Here is a 14,610-nt window from a genome sequence, read left to right on the forward strand (position 1 = left end):
CATTTTTCTTCATAACTCACTAATAAATAATACATTTTCTATCATTTTAATAATAATAATATTACAGTAATATTACATTTAATGTAAGATGTCAGAATATCTAATTATGTGAGGGTTTTTAAAAAATTTTTAATTTTTATATAGTTAAAAACCAGGTGTAGATGTCAGGTACGCAGTGGGGGGAATAATTATTTGATCCTGGGGTAAATTTGTACGTTTGTAATTTGCAGGTTTACTGTACAGTGACTGTACAGAATATCAAACAAAAATCTAGAAAAACACATGAGACAAACATTATAAATTCATTTTCAGGTCACTGAGGAAATGATTATTTGATCCCTACAGTCCAGCCAGAATTCTGTTTGTGCTCATTTCTTTGGAAGTGAGAAAAATACAAATTCACCAGAGAATAAAACAATTATTTCCTCATCTGTACCATCAGACTTCTGTTCTAACGTCATGAAATGTGACGTCCTTGCAAGTAAAAGTGACCCTAGGTAATTTTGAAGAGTCTAATTCAATCGTTAGTATCATAGACATGTTCACAATTTCTCTTAAGAATATTGTTTGAATACATGAATTAGATACTTTTTTAAAAACCCAAATAGCCTGTGTTTAATAAGGAGCTGTGATTTAGCTCTTCAATACACCATTTTTCAATGTCATTTGGTGAAAAATATTTTTTTATTGACAGAAAAGTTTATTCTCATGGAAAGATAAGGTCCTTTTGTTGGGCCTGATTTTACAGCCATGACTCCAGATGTACATTTACAAAAGTTACTAAAGTGGAAGAAAATAAAAACTGTAACTGGTGATCTCTCTCTGGGCATTTGTTCTCGGTAGGTTATGAAGATATTCTTCGATCGTTATGTGTTTGTAGTTTTACTTTTTCAGGGTTGAGTTAGCACGTTTATTGTGTAATGTATTTTCTGAAATTATACGTTTTTGTTTTCCATTATTTCATTAAATGTGAAAAGCATAAATATCTACTTCTATCTTGTTGATAATGTTTAAAAACACAGAAGGAGCCCGTTTAATCTTTCGTATTAAAAATGAAGCTGCTGTGAGGACGTTGAACACGGCGCTGTCTCTGGTGCTGAAATCAGTTTGATTCCACTGCACTTAGCTATAATTTTGTATTTTCTAATTAGTTGTTTTTGTATTCAATGTCCTTTTTTCATTCATTTTTTTAAGTGTAGTGTAGGTTTTTTTCTGTTAATTCAGATTTTTTTTCCACACCTCATTTTAGTTTGTAGCTTAGCTTCGGTTAACTACATTAACTCTTCTATAAATAAACACAAATATCTTTATGCCCAGTTTGTGGTGTATAAATAGCTCTATTGTAAAGATGTGTAGAGGTGAAGGGCTAATTGATCAAGTAGTGGGGCGGTCACGTGCCCGCCCAAGTCCATGGGTTCACTGTTGAGTTCTCATTAATTTCTGGGGCTATTCCGCCACATTTGATAGTTTGCGTTATTCAGCTATAACTAAATAAACTAATCAAATGACCGAGTGACGTAAAGTCATCCGCATGACCATTTTTATCACTGCCAATTCTATCACAGCACCCTGCTGCTTTTCTGTTTCTTTCCCCGTAGGATTGTCTCCCACTTCTTTAATGTCATTTCTCTCCCTTACCTATCCTCTTGTGAATTATGAATTCCGCCGCTTTTCACAGGCTTAATGTCAGAGTTACAGATATATGGGACAGCTCAGGAACTGCACTGTATCACAAAGTCTTCCACCGTGTAAACCTGAAATCAGTGTTGCAGCTGACCTGTTCCGCTGTGGAGAAGAACAGCTATTGAACGGCTTAGATTTAAGACATTAATCTTAGACACTTCCACCCTTTGAGTCCCGTCAAAACTTTCAGTTTTGTTTGTTACAGATTAGAGGGAAGAAGGAAACAATAGTCTAACGCGAAACTTACCGCTGTGGGGAAAGGGGGGGAGACGCGTCATTTCGGTTGTAAGATATGCGATAGTTGATGTGTGTTCATTTATTGGAAGCGAGTGCGTAATTGTGACTGGTGGGTGGCCCAAAGCTGTGAGCGGAATGCTAAATCTTTGGCTCTGTCCTCTAACTTGGTCCTTCCTGCTGCAGTGGGCAGACAGAGATTTTAATGTTGCATTAATGTATTTTCTATCATTAAAAAGGGGTAGGTGTCAATGTGACTGTGTTAGTGCGCAATCTGCAGAAAAAATAAAAAAACATGGGCAGTGTGAGCATTTACGCATGAGACACATTAGCTATGTCTTCATTGCTAAATAGAGGGGTCGGGATCTGACGGTAAATGATGTTTGGTGTTCTTCTCGGTATAGCACAGGTCAGCTATACACACGGATGTCAGGTTTATGATGGAATAGTTTATAACAGTGTAGCTCTCCTCTGGATAAATCTTGCGCTCCACCTCAGTCTTGTTCCCCTGGAACACACTCATTCGCGGTGCTTTCTAACAAAATACTTCAACCTTACAGAAAACCATGCTGGTTCTTCTTCCGCCTCCTCTCATTTATCTTAACAGCAGAGACAAACACCTGCAAATCTCTCATTTGCACTCCCTGGTATGGTGTGTACACTTTTGAGCAACTAATCTGCGCTGGACATTGGCAGGCAATTATGGATTACTGATTCCATCTTTGCAATTAAATTAGCCCAATATTATATAACCCAAAGAGCGTTCCACTCATCATTCTGACAGCTCTGATAGCTATAGTTCAATTAAACTATTGACCTAACTAACTGCAGTTATTTAGTGTCACTCCGATGCCCTCAAGTAGCACCACACCTTTACCTATATAGCTTCATAGATTATGAATTAATAATTGTGGGAAAAGGTACAGTTGATACAGATTTCAGTGCTTTCATTTTTTTCTCTCTTTTCTAAACATAATACAGCGTTCCTGCGGGAAAGTAACAGTAATCTAATTTTTCTGCTCTTGCTCTTGATGAAGGCGGTCGCACTTTTCTCCTCTCCTCCTCTCCCTTAGCTTCCCTGCTTAGCCTCTTATGTCCTTGTCTAGTGTCATGTTTTTTGTATTACTTTTCCCTGGAACACTCTCTCACAGTCTGTTCTCTAAAACCTAAAAGAGGAATTATGGATTGGATCAACTGGTCCCTAGATGCAATTGACACCCCTTTCTCAACGAGAAGTTTGGGCTTGGGTGGGCCTGAGTGCTGAAGATATCTACCTATTCGGAATCATGGTAACAGGGTTCTGGCTAATCGGAGCTGGCTTGGCCCTGACTTATCGAAGAATTAAGAAAGCAGAACCGGCTGTTCAAACCCCCACAAGGCTGCCCGCTGGGATTGGAACGATGGGAGAGGCGTGAGTTTCTCAAAATGGGCTCATTGAGTGCAGCACGGATAAGATCTTGGAGATGCTACGGCTGCTAGCTCGGAATAACATCTCTGGGCGCAAATTGGATAACATCTCGGGGAGGCACGCTGCCGTGAGTTCTCAGAAATCGGCTCCTTGAGCACAAGAAATGACAACATCACAGAACCCAAGTATGGCGAAGCTCGCGGCTCTCCAACGGGAGATTGAGAGACCAGTGTTGGACTGTAGAACTGCTTTGAAATTCATATGAGCTGTTCGCACTAAAGTAAAAACACCATCACTTATGCGGATACCCGTTTGGCGCCAGCTGCAAGGCTGGGGCTGAACAACAAGGACACCTGGGTTGGCTGGAAGACTGTTTACTTAGCCTAGCAGGGCGAAGGACACTGTCTCAGCTGAACTCACACATACATATACACTGATATGCACACACTCATCCCCCCTCCCTTTCCAAACGCCTTCGACGCTTATTCCCTTCCGATGCTGACGGTGGATCAAGGAGACCAGCGCACGCAGGCCCGGATGCACTGTCTAAATCGGCTGTCTCTCACCCTTTACCCACCCCTGTTGCTTGTCATGTGTTTCTTTGGTGTATTTAGAGTTTTTTCATGTGCAGAGGTGTTTTTTTCTGTTCTCAAACTGATCTCCCTGTTGGAGCTCAGTCTGGGAGGAGTTATTTTTTTCTCCTTATCTTTCCTCATGTGGTGCATTTTCCATTGTTATACCTCTCTGACCTGTCTTCCCCATGTGATGTTTGTGTAATGTATGTGTGGTCAGAGGGTAAGATGGCACCGCCATTGCGTGCAATAGGTCGGCAGCCTTAGGAAATTTCCCCTTGTGGGACCAATAAACGTTTATCAAATCAAATCAAATTACCATTTTTGCAATAGTAATCCCTTACTTTACTCGCTACCTAAAAAAAGTAATCGGATTACAGTAACGCGTTACAAGTAACTGCCCATCTCTGATTGAGAGTGAGGAGAGCGGCATAAACAGTGAAATAGAAAGTGCAAGCAAGATAAATAAAGTACATTTAAAAAATATAATCTTAAAATTAAATGCATGTATGTTTGTTTGTTCCAGTTGTAATTTACAACAAATCCCCAGCTGTGCACGCAATTCATCGCCCAACAGAAAATGAAATAAACAAAGTAGTATCTAGTATAGTGAAAAACAATAGGGTACTCTCGTTAGAATGAAGAACAGCCTGTTACTGGTCATTTTGCGGTTATGGTTGTTTTTACTTACAAATCCTATAAAATATATGGTTTCTATTTTGAAGTTGTTATTATTTATTAGTTTAGTTTTTATTATAACCTTTGCAAGAGTGAAATCCGCTCTCATATTTCGCCATGTTACAGTCTAAAAACCTAAAAGTACAAACGAGATCCTTTATTTGCCCTCTACTCGGCATCCAGCCCCCCAGTGTGATATAAGATATAACTTATAAGCATGTGTAAAATTTTAAAAAAAAAAATACAAAGGGAAAACGTAAACTTTGCTTCAGTGGGCCTTTATTTCTCTTTTGAGGTGATCCATAACATATTGAAACGGGCGTTAGATCTCCTTCTGGCTTCCAGATGCAGACGGATCTACATTTTAGTGGTACTGCTTTCCGAGAGCGGACACCACCACGGCCAAGAACTTCTGGAAGGTAGCCTGAATCTCTGGGGTGAAAGCGGAACCCAGTTTTCCAGCAACAACAATGGTCAGGCAGTCAGAAAGCAGCTGCATGGAGAAAGAAAAAAAGGTATAAGAAAATGTCGTGTTTGCATTAAAAAGAAGAAGAAGAAAGGCGGGTTCTGAGGTTTACCTTGAAGTTGTCGGGGTCGACATGCAGCTTCTCTGAGTGCAGGACGCTCAGCTCGGCGTAGGTGGCTTTAATGTTGTCCATGTTCTTCAGAGCGCGGTCCAGACCGTGGAGCACTTTGATTCCGTGGGCAGCGACTTTCGGGTTGGTGCTGATGGCTTCGGCGTTGTAGAGGTTACCGAAGGAGGTGAAATACCTCTGAGTCCAGGGGTAAACGATCAGACACCTGCAAGGGAGAAACACACGTGAGTTTGGCCACAGGGCACGTCATAGGAAGGATTGTCCTCTTGCAGAGGTGTTCCTTACCTGACCAGAGCCTTGGGCCCAATGTCGTTATAGTCCAGGTTGGAAAAGATGTTGGAGATGATGCTGCGTTCGTTTTCGCTCCACTCAACCATGGTGGCGTTTGATTATGATTTTTTTCTTCAGGCTTGAAGGAAAAGGCTGAATAGTGCTTCACTAGACCCCCTGCATCTATTTAAATGCGTCGAAGCTCCCCCACCCCAAATGAGAAGTCTGCTGTGATAGGCTGGAGATGGTGCGCGTGAGATAAACTGCAGACTTCACCAGAAGTTTCTGGATTTGTTGATACGGTTTTGTTATTCGTGTCCTGCGCAATTTAAGCAAAGCCAAAAACAAAATTTCAATTAGCGCAGTTATTGTGCGGCCAAAGATTCCAAAGCCCAATATTTTATGCGCAAAATATTCCCAACATATTCTATTACAGTTATTTCAAATGCAGTCCTCAAGTCTCTGATAATTCTTATTATTATTTTTATTTTATTTATTTTTATTTATTTTATTTATTCAGCTGTTATTAGCTGAATCCTGAGTTGCTGTTGAGTTTTTTATTTTATTTTATTTATTTATTTATTTATTTATTTATTTATTTATTTATTTATTTATTTATTTATTTATTTATTTTACTTTTAAACAAATCACACAGAGGATAAAATTCATAAAATGCGAAAAAGGCCTTTTGAAAATTATCTGTCAACATTGATTAAAGTGCGTCCCCCACTTTTTAAAATCTAAATAAAGTGTGTATATATTTTAAATGTGAATTCAGATTTTTTTTTTAAAATATGGAAATGCATAATTCGTCTGTATCTGCCTGATATTATACAAATAAAGGTTCAACAACTTCACATCTTCACAAAAATATCAACATTATATAGAAATATAAGTAAAAAGGCTAAACATTTATGCGGAGAAAAATGAAAGAATTTATTTATTTATTTAGTCTTTATTTGTCTTTATTTTAAATGTGAGGAATGGTTGCCAAGCAGCTCGAGAGTGTTTGACGCTCTTTAAGTTATATCTCGTAAACCACACCGGTGTTATCTGCAGCAGCGAACCCCCCTCCACCCAAACCTCCCTGCGTCCACAGATGCATGTGTTTTGATTAAGAACACTTGAGCTGGCTGATAAAGGCCGTCTGCTCTATTTTCTACCACTGATAGGAACTTATTTTATGAACCGAGCCAAAAAAGAAAAAAATTCTGAATTAAAAAATTAAATCTGATAAATCTGAGAAAGCTTTAAACAGCTTCAATTTGATAAGAAGAGCTGTTTTTTAATCTTGTATTTTTAGTATATCCTAGATCCACCGAGTGTACTTGCATATATTATAGAATTTTGCGCTCTTTTCTGTAAGTGCGTAATGTGCATGCACGCATTTTTGTAACTCCCACCTGCATCCATAAATGACCCACATTCTTTGCGATCACGAAATCTGTTTTTTTAATAGATCATTTTCTTATACTTATATTGTACTTCATTGGTAAAATTGTTTAAATGATGATCACATCACGAAAATATACTTAATTTTTTTATTGATTGATTTAAGTAGTACGAATCGAATCGAATTGTTTTGTAAATATTCAAAATTATCATTGATTGATTGATTGATTGATTGGTAATTTATTTCAACATGTGAACAATATACAAGTACATTTAGAAAAGAAATGAGAGAAAAAAAAAATATACTATACAAATTACATACAAAAAAACATTCTGATTAATTTACATGTTGAAAGGGAGTGGGAAGAAGTATACACTTATTTAATCCCACCCCTGTCCCATAAATTATCAGTGAATATTTAGTCAGCTTCCTTACTGATATAATTTGTAATAAAAATAGTGAACAGATTTCTGATATACTATATACTATAATATCACATCATGAATTTTTTGTTTGTTTGTTTTTAAATAGAGACATTCACTTAATTTAAATATTTTCCTTTTCTTTATAGATCGAGAAGATCATATTTTTATAACTCTTTTTGAACAGTTTTATGTTTGGACATTGCTTTAATTCCATATTCAGTTTGTTCCATAGTTTCACTCCTTGAACAGAAACACAAAAGCCTTTTCTTGTAGTACGTACCTTCATTGTTTTGAAGTTACAAAAACCCCTTAAATTATAACTTCCTTCTTTCAAAAAAAACATACTCTGAATATTACCTGGCAGTTCTTTATTTTTTGCTTTGAATAGAATTTGTGCTGTTTGGAATTTCACTATATCGTCAATTTTCAATATTTCAGACTGCAAAAATAGTGAGTTTGTATGTTCCCTATAACCTGCATTGTGGATGATTCGAATTGCTTTCTTTTGAAGAGTAAAAAGTGAATGTAATGTGGTTTTATAGTTATTGCCCCAGACCTCTGCACAATAGCTTAAGTATGGTGAAACCAGTGAACAGTAGAGAATATGAAGTGATGTTCTGTCGAATACCTGTTTTGCCTTGTTTAGTACTGCAATGCTTCGTGATACTTTGGAATGAATATATCTTACGTGAGCTCTCCAGTTATTATTATTACTACTACTATTACTATAATTTACTTGGTTCAGGCCTCAGTAAAGCTGGAAGTAATAGAAAAATGTGTTCAGTTTTATGAATCAATCAGTTTTATTGGCATTAATTTCACAGCAACTCCTTAGACACGAGTTCACTCATTGTTCTTAGAACTGTAGACTTTCTGCACATGATATCACTCCGCCTGAGATGTTCTCCACTCATCAGTCATCAGGGGACCATGTGCTTCACCTCTAACTTCTCACAAACTTGCAAAGCAGAAAATGTGGTTACGTTGCACTTTTGGTATCCTACACGAAAAAATGCAGAGTGTTTTTGCAAATTCACACCCAAGATGTCACCAGCAGATATCACCCTCTGCGTTGGCCTAAAGCCAAACAAGTTTCTATCAGGTCCGGTGAATGAGTCCTATCTGCGTCACAGCTTGTGGCTTGGTATCAGATGCCCTGGGTGTGACCCAGGGGGGCAACTGAATTTAAGCACAGCTCCTCGCCGGGTAGCATCATCAGAGAGAGAGAGACAACCGATCCAACATGAGTCTGACTGAGAAAGACAAGGCTGCCGTCAAGGCACTCTGGGCCAAGGTCTCCAAGGTTGTGGATACTGTTGGAGGCGAAGCTTTGGGCAGGTAAGGCTGTATTGGCACTTCTTTATTGAATTCAGTACAATTGAATTTTATTTATACAGCGCCAAATTACAGCAACAGTCGCCTCAAATATTTAAACACACTTCAGATGTGTGTTTCCACTACTTAAAATAAGCTCGTGCTCCAGGTGAGGCTCGAACTCACAACCTCGGCATAACTCTGCAGGCTACTGTCTTATAAGTACCGCGCGCTGACCGATTGCGCCACTGGAGCTTGTGACCCACCATGTTCATCTCTGCTTCCACAGGATGCTCCTCGTGTATCCGCAAACCAAGACTTACTTCTCCCACTGGCCGAACCTGACTCCCGGTTCTGAGCCCGTGATGGTTCACGGAAAGCTGATCTTGGGTGGAGTCACTGAGGCCGTGTCCAAGATTGACAACCTGAGAGGCGGCCTGCTGGAACTGAGCGAGCTGCACGCCTTCAAGCTGAGGGTGGATCCATCTAACTTCAAGGTAAGACGCGGATCATGTGCATTTGCGATTTCAGTTATAAACAGAGGTTATTGTCTGTTCCTATTTCACGCACGGTTAATTTATGTAACAAAGTAATCCAACGTATTGAAAAGATTGTTCTTAAGAAGATCGAGTTTATTGACTATGCATTTGTACTAACAAACAGTCTGTTTATTAAAAGCGATTTCTACCGAGCAAACTTCATATATTTGGTGTAAACTGTTTCCTCTCTCTGCAGATGCTGGCTCAGTCCCTTATGGTGGTGATCGCCACTATGTTCCCTAAAGATTTCACCCCGGAAACTCATGTCGCCTTCGACAAATTCTTGGCCGCCGTGGCCCTGGGTCTCTCTGAGAAATACCGTTGAGATGTCGGCAGCGAAAAGCGCAGTTTGTGACCATTAAAATCATGGTTGGAAAACGAAAATAAAGCATGTCGCCAAAAATAATCCTGCTCTGTGTGTGTGTGTTTTTCTTTTTTTAAATATCTCACTGTGTCGTTTCACACCTGCACACGTGACACTGCAGAAAAAAGTCCCAATAAAGAGTTTAGTTTAAATGGCAGTGTTCTTTTTTATGGGGAAGAACTGAGAAAAAATGATTTTATGTATTTTTCTTGATTTATTTTATACTAAACAACAATCCATAGATTACAAACTGCCATGGAATAACAGTATCAAAAAGAAATATCCAAAAGTATGCCCTTTTTTAAATATATGGAATGAAAGACAGAGCTTATGGATATATTGAATCCTGCACCACAGCTGTAAATGGAGTCATTTCATTATGATTCGGAGTTTATCATCACCCAGAATGATCCTGCAAAAACAGGAAGAGACAGTGACACTGGTGTATCATTCCTGTGGTTTAATTTAGTAATCCAGTTATGTGTAACTTCTCTTACCTGACCAAAGCAGCGGCCACAAGACCTCCCCCAATGGGACCGACCCAGTACACCCAGTGGTAAGTCCAGTAACCGGTCACCACAGCTGGACCGAAAGCTCTGGCAGGATTTAGACATGTTCCTGATATATCACCCCTGCACATAAGTGATAAAGTTAAACAAGAGGAAAAACAAGTTTTTAAATCATTTACTTAAGCACAATATAAAATCCTGCTTAAGTAGGCCAATAATGCAAAACACTTTAGAATATGCCTAAAGCACCAAAAGCAATCAGACCAGGATATCATATATTTTTACAATATTATTAATGGGTCAGGTGAACAACACTAGAGGGCAATTTTAAGCCAATAGCACAAGTCATCTTCAAGTGCAGGATCTACCATGGATCGCACTACCAGAAGGAAACATTGCAGAAGTTGAGGACAGCTACACGTATCTGGGAATCCCACAGGCAAATAGCAAGAACAAGATCCAGGCTATCAAATTAATATCACCGCCCTGCCTGTGATCAGGTAAAATGGTAAATGGCCTGTATTTGTATAGCGCTTTACTAGTCCCTAAGGACCCCAAAGCACTTTACACATTCAGTCATCCACCCACTGGTGATGGCAAGCTACATTGTAGCCATAGCTGCCCTGGGGCGCACTGACAGAGGTAAGGGTGAAGTGTCTTGCCCAAGGACATAACAACCGAGACTCGAACCGGCAATCTTCCGATTACAAGGCGAACTCCCAACTCTTGAGCCAAGATCGCTGCTGGACAGGGCCCTGTGTCTCACCCTGCCAAGACATTGATTATGACCGTACAGCCCACCAGGAAAGGAGCCAGTGGGGTTTTCGTCCTGGTATTGACAGCCACCAGCAGCACCACCAAAGTTATCAGGCAGGTCATGGCCACCTCTCCGAATATGGCTCGTGACAGCTGGCTGTCTGACTTGAGGATAGTAAACGCTGCTCCCGTGGCATTGATGAAGCGTTCTGGAGGGGTCATCAGCTATGAAACAGTAGAGTTGTGGTGAAAATTTCACAGGATACTCAAACATGCATTTAGAAGATGTGAAGGTGCTGAACCTTCAACTGACCTTGGCCATTCCAGCTCCCACCACTCCTCCAATCAGCTGGCAGACAATATAGAGCCCCGCCATCATCAGGTCCATCCCTCCACACAGGTAGATGGCAACAGTGAAGGGAGGGTTAAAGTGAGAGCCACTGGGAGGAGGCAAAGGAGCAACAAAGACAAAGTTGAGAACAAACTGAGCTAACTCCACTCAAATCTGGTAAATGTCTACACCGTAAACCTTTAACCCAGAGTTATCAAACATAAGGCCCAGGGGCCAGAATGGGCCAGCAAAGACTCCTGATAAACACCTCCCCATGAACACTCATGCTACTTCAAAGTAAAACAAGGTGATAGATTAACAATGAAATGACAGAAAAGTTATTTTTGTCACTTACTGTAAAAATTTATTTTTGTTACAATGAAGCCACAGTCAAATAAATAAATCTGTGCATTAACAAAAATGGTCTGTTTTATAATTACAGGATAGTTTGGGCGATGACCTATAAGAAATTGTTATTTGTTATGTGATTTTACACATTTAATTCAAACAATTTAACCCCAAAGAGTTATGCCGACAGATTTCTTGCATTTTCTGCAGTGACGCACTGTCGAAACTGACCTTCCTTTTCTTATATAAAGACATCACAAGGATTAAATGTGTCATGTGGCACGCTACGTCAAATCCCTGCTTTACCCTCTAGATTTTTTAAATTGATTTATTTGCATCAATCATACATACACTGCCTCGTTTATCTACAAAAGATATCCTGAAAAGATTTAAGGTAGGTAAATGAACTTTATCTTTAACCTTCAAGTAACCAAGGTTAAAGTTTGACATAAATGATATTCAAACAAACAATCCAACAACTAAAACATAAATGCCAACGTTTGACTTAATAAATAACTTTACCTGATTTTATCCATGACAGCCACCAGCACGGCTACAGCCAGACCGTGCACCAGGGCTGGCTGTAGCCGTCCAGCTTCTGGTACGTTCTCGATCACAGACACACAGCCGATGAAAACAAAGAACAAGGTCCCCACAATTTCAGCCAAGCAGGGCTGGTACAATCTCTCGTATTTGTTAGGTTGAGGTTTCAACACGGGTTTAGTCTTCATAGGCTCCATTAGAGCAGAATCTCCCATTTCAATTTGCTCCTCGCCCATTGTCGCTCCTTATTTGCCTGCACCTGCAGCTGGCTTCTCTGTACTCGGACCAGTGTGCCGAAGTGCCGAAGGTGCTGCAAGGTGTTGGGGTTTATTAATAATCATCCCCCATAACCTGCACACTGCAAACATATTGCATCACTGGTCATAAAAGCATAAAGAATGAATTATTGAGCCATATAAATGTTCTTCACACCTGTTCAGCCATGCTTGGCAGTGTTTGAAGGAGTGCACTTAAGTGACATCTTTAAAAAAAATAAAACATAAAACGCATAAAACATAATGATGCATGAGGGAGGGGTGGAGGTCACAAGTTCCAGAGTTAAAGTATTCTTCTGTCATAACAATCATTGTCTTTGCTTTATTTGCATCCCCTGCCAAACCTAAAGCAATCGCCAAGCGTCTATATAGATAAGCTAGATTAGAGACTTTGCAGAAAGTTATGGTCCAGCGTAGGTGGATTTTACACTCTTGGATAACAACACTGAACTTTAGATTATGTCAGACTAATTACATCCTAAACTAAGATAAACATGTATGTACCGAAACATATTTATATTATTTAATAGACAAATGGCATCAAAGAGGCCAAACGTCACAAAGAACAAAGAGAAAAGAGCGGTCAGAATCGTGCATCTGACCGTGAATCAAAATCTTGTTTCTCAAATTTATAACACAAGCAGCTCAGCCAGTGCAAATACAGCAGAAAATAATCAAACAGTGTCATATGACAATATATCAACCATTGGGACGTTTTCTTTTTCGGCAAATCCTCTTTTTTTAATATGTGTGACATTTTTTTAGCGTTTATGCACTGCTGCAAGTACTTTGATACTTTCCCTCTATTGACCCTGAGACGCGACGGATTCAATAAAAAGAACTGAGAAAGTAAGTAAGTAAAAATATTATTTATATAGCACCTTTCAGGACAAAGATCACAAAGTGCTTCACAAGAAAAAAACATAATGTTGGTCTGTGCTGTTTTGACTTTGTTTTGTATTTTTGTTTCCTTATATTGTTGGAAATATGTTAAGTTCTTGTGTTGCCGCTAGTAGTTAGGATTTAGTCGAGTGTCATTCTCGTTTTACTACTTTTATAACATTTATAAGTCTTCTCTTGTCTTCAGTGTCAATATGTCGTATTTCTTGTCTGCGTGTTACATGTCATCAAGCTTGTGTGTCACGTCTTCATTTCTCTGTTTCCTGTTTTATTTTGAAAGTCTCTTGTTTCTCTGTTCAATGTGTTTACTTTTCCCCTGTGAGGTAGTTATGTTCATTTGTGTCAGCTGTTTCTACTTCCCCTGATCACCTCCTGTGTGTATTTAATCTGTTTGTTTTCATCCATTCCTTGTCAGGTCATCTGTTGTTTCTTGCCATGTTTCCAAGTTTCTTGTCCAGTTTCATGTCAGGGTTCTTCATGTTGTTTTTTTAGTTCTCCCAGTTTAGGTTAATGTTTAGTTTTGTATCAGTGTGCCTTACCTTATGTTCTGCTTCTGAATACTGTGACAAATACCAGGGCATTTAAAACAAAGACAAAAAATTAACCAAATGCAATTCCAAAAAGATGAGTTTTTAAGTTGTTGGGGTTTTTTTTTTAAAGAGACTACTGAATCCACAGATCTCAAGCTCACAGGAAGAGAGTTCCTTAATGTGGGGGCCACAGTGTCAAAAGCTCTGTCTCCCTGATTTCACAGCCTTGTTTGCTGTATAACAGGGGTGGGCAACTCCAGGCCTCAAGTGCCGGTGTCCTGCAGATTTTAGATGTGTCCAATTAAAAAAATTTAAACGACCTCCTCAACATGTCTTGAAGTTCTCCAGATGCCTGGTAATGAACTAATCATTTGATTCAGGTGTGTTGACCCGGGGTGATATCTAAAACCTGCAGGACACCGGCCCTCGAGGCCTGGAGTTGCCTAACCCTGCTGTATAACAAATAGGCCCTGATCACATGACCTCACGGACCTGCTAGGGACACAGGGCTGTAGAAGTTCAATAATCTAAGCTGGTGCTTGTCCATGAAGAGCTCTAAAAGTCAGAACCAGAATCTTAAAATGGAGCCAATGGAGCTGTATTAGCAATGGCGTCACATGCGAGTACTTTGGTCAGAAGCCTTGCTGCAGCGTTTTGAACAACCTGCAGATGTTCCAGGGAGTTTTTGCTTAGACTTATAAATGATCAATTACAGTAGTCCAAATGTGATTAAATAAATACATGTATAGCAGCCTCCAGTTCAGTACGTGACACAATAGGACTTAGTAAATAAGTAAGTTAGATTTCTTGATTGTTTCATTGATTGATTGATTGACTAAAGCTTACTTACAAAACACTAGAAGGTGTTGCGACCCAACTTGTTTTCCTTGAAGTTTACTATTTCTGTTTTTAATTCGTACAACCTGTTTCTTCAATCTTATC

At 39.3% G+C, this 14,610-nt stretch overlaps 3 protein-coding genes and 1 non-coding gene across 4 annotated transcripts; 1 reads left to right on the plus strand and 3 right to left on the minus strand.

Moving 5' to 3' along the window:
- Positions 1–4,837: 4,837 nt before the first annotated feature.
- hbbe2 (hemoglobin beta embryonic-2) lies at positions 4,838–5,614 on the minus strand. Its single transcript, XM_085415901.1, has 3 exons — positions 5,457–5,614; positions 5,154–5,376; positions 4,838–5,068 (listed from the first exon to the last, which is right to left on the minus strand). Exons 1-3 carry the CDS (start codon positions 5,546–5,548, stop codon positions 4,940–4,942), a joined length of 444 nt encoding a protein of 147 aa, XP_085272027.1. The 5' UTR covers positions 5,549–5,614; the 3' UTR covers positions 4,838–4,939.
- A 2,824-nt stretch (positions 5,615–8,438) lies between these two features.
- On the plus strand, positions 8,439–9,518 carry hbae5 (hemoglobin, alpha embryonic 5). Its single transcript, XM_085415902.1, has 3 exons — positions 8,439–8,597; positions 8,863–9,070; positions 9,309–9,518. The coding sequence occupies exons 1-3, from the start codon at positions 8,503–8,505 to the stop codon at positions 9,435–9,437; spliced, it is 432 nt and encodes a 143-aa protein (XP_085272028.1). The 5' UTR covers positions 8,439–8,502; the 3' UTR covers positions 9,438–9,518.
- On the minus strand, positions 8,735–8,828 carry trnai-uau (transfer RNA isoleucine (anticodon UAU)). The gene is made up of 2 exons: positions 8,791–8,828; positions 8,735–8,770 (listed from the first exon to the last, which is right to left on the minus strand). It is a non-coding gene; the product is annotated as a tRNA-Ile (tRNA).
- Positions 9,519–9,772: 254 nt separating the features above from the next.
- Positions 9,773–12,242, minus strand: aqp8a.2 (aquaporin 8a, tandem duplicate 2). The gene is made up of 5 exons (XM_085415906.1): positions 11,943–12,242; positions 11,055–11,181; positions 10,752–10,966; positions 9,974–10,108; positions 9,773–9,888 (listed from the first exon to the last, which is right to left on the minus strand). Exons 1-5 carry the CDS (start codon positions 12,197–12,199, stop codon positions 9,846–9,848), a joined length of 777 nt encoding a protein of 258 aa, XP_085272032.1. The 5' UTR covers positions 12,200–12,242; the 3' UTR covers positions 9,773–9,845.
- Between the last annotated feature and the right edge of the window lie 2,368 nt (positions 12,243–14,610).

The sequence above is a fragment of the Rhamphochromis longiceps genome, linkage group LG8 (assembly GCF_057381845.1).
Source record: "Rhamphochromis longiceps isolate RC_006_pf linkage group LG8, R_longiceps_female_GT1.1, whole genome shotgun sequence".
Classification (NCBI taxonomy): domain Eukaryota; kingdom Metazoa; phylum Chordata; class Actinopteri; order Cichliformes; family Cichlidae; genus Rhamphochromis; species Rhamphochromis longiceps.

Bases quoted from the DNA above. Each gene is read 5' to 3' on its own strand.
- hbbe2 (XM_085415901.1), bottom strand. From the start codon at position 5,548: ATGGTTGAGTGGAGCGAAAACGAACGCAGCATCATCTCCAACATCTTT. The intron at 5,377-5,456 runs GTAAGGAACACC...TCTCCCTTGCAG, and splicing joins GGGCCCAAGGCTCTGGTCAG to GTGTCTGATCGTTTACCCCT. The intron at 5,069-5,153 runs GTAAACCTCAGA...TTCTCCATGCAG, and splicing joins TCGACCCCGACAACTTCAAG to CTGCTTTCTGACTGCCTGAC.
- hbae5 (XM_085415902.1), top strand. From the start codon at position 8,503: ATGAGTCTGACTGAGAAAGACAAGGCTGCCGTCAAGGCACTCTGGGCC. The intron at 8,598-8,862 runs GTAAGGCTGTAT...CTGCTTCCACAG, and splicing joins GGAGGCGAAGCTTTGGGCAG to GATGCTCCTCGTGTATCCGC. The intron at 9,071-9,308 runs GTAAGACGCGGA...CTCTCTCTGCAG, and splicing joins TGGATCCATCTAACTTCAAG to ATGCTGGCTCAGTCCCTTAT.
- aqp8a.2 (XM_085415906.1), bottom strand. From the start codon at position 12,199: ATGGGCGAGGAGCAAATTGAAATGGGAGATTCTGCTCTAATGGAGCCT. The intron at 10,967-11,054 runs GTCAGTTGAAGG...ACTGTTTCATAG, and splicing joins TGGGAGCTGGAATGGCCAAG to CTGATGACCCCTCCAGAACG. The intron at 10,109-10,751 runs GTGAGACACAGG...ACTTATGTGCAG, and splicing joins ATAATCAATGTCTTGGCAGG to GGGTGATATATCAGGAACAT.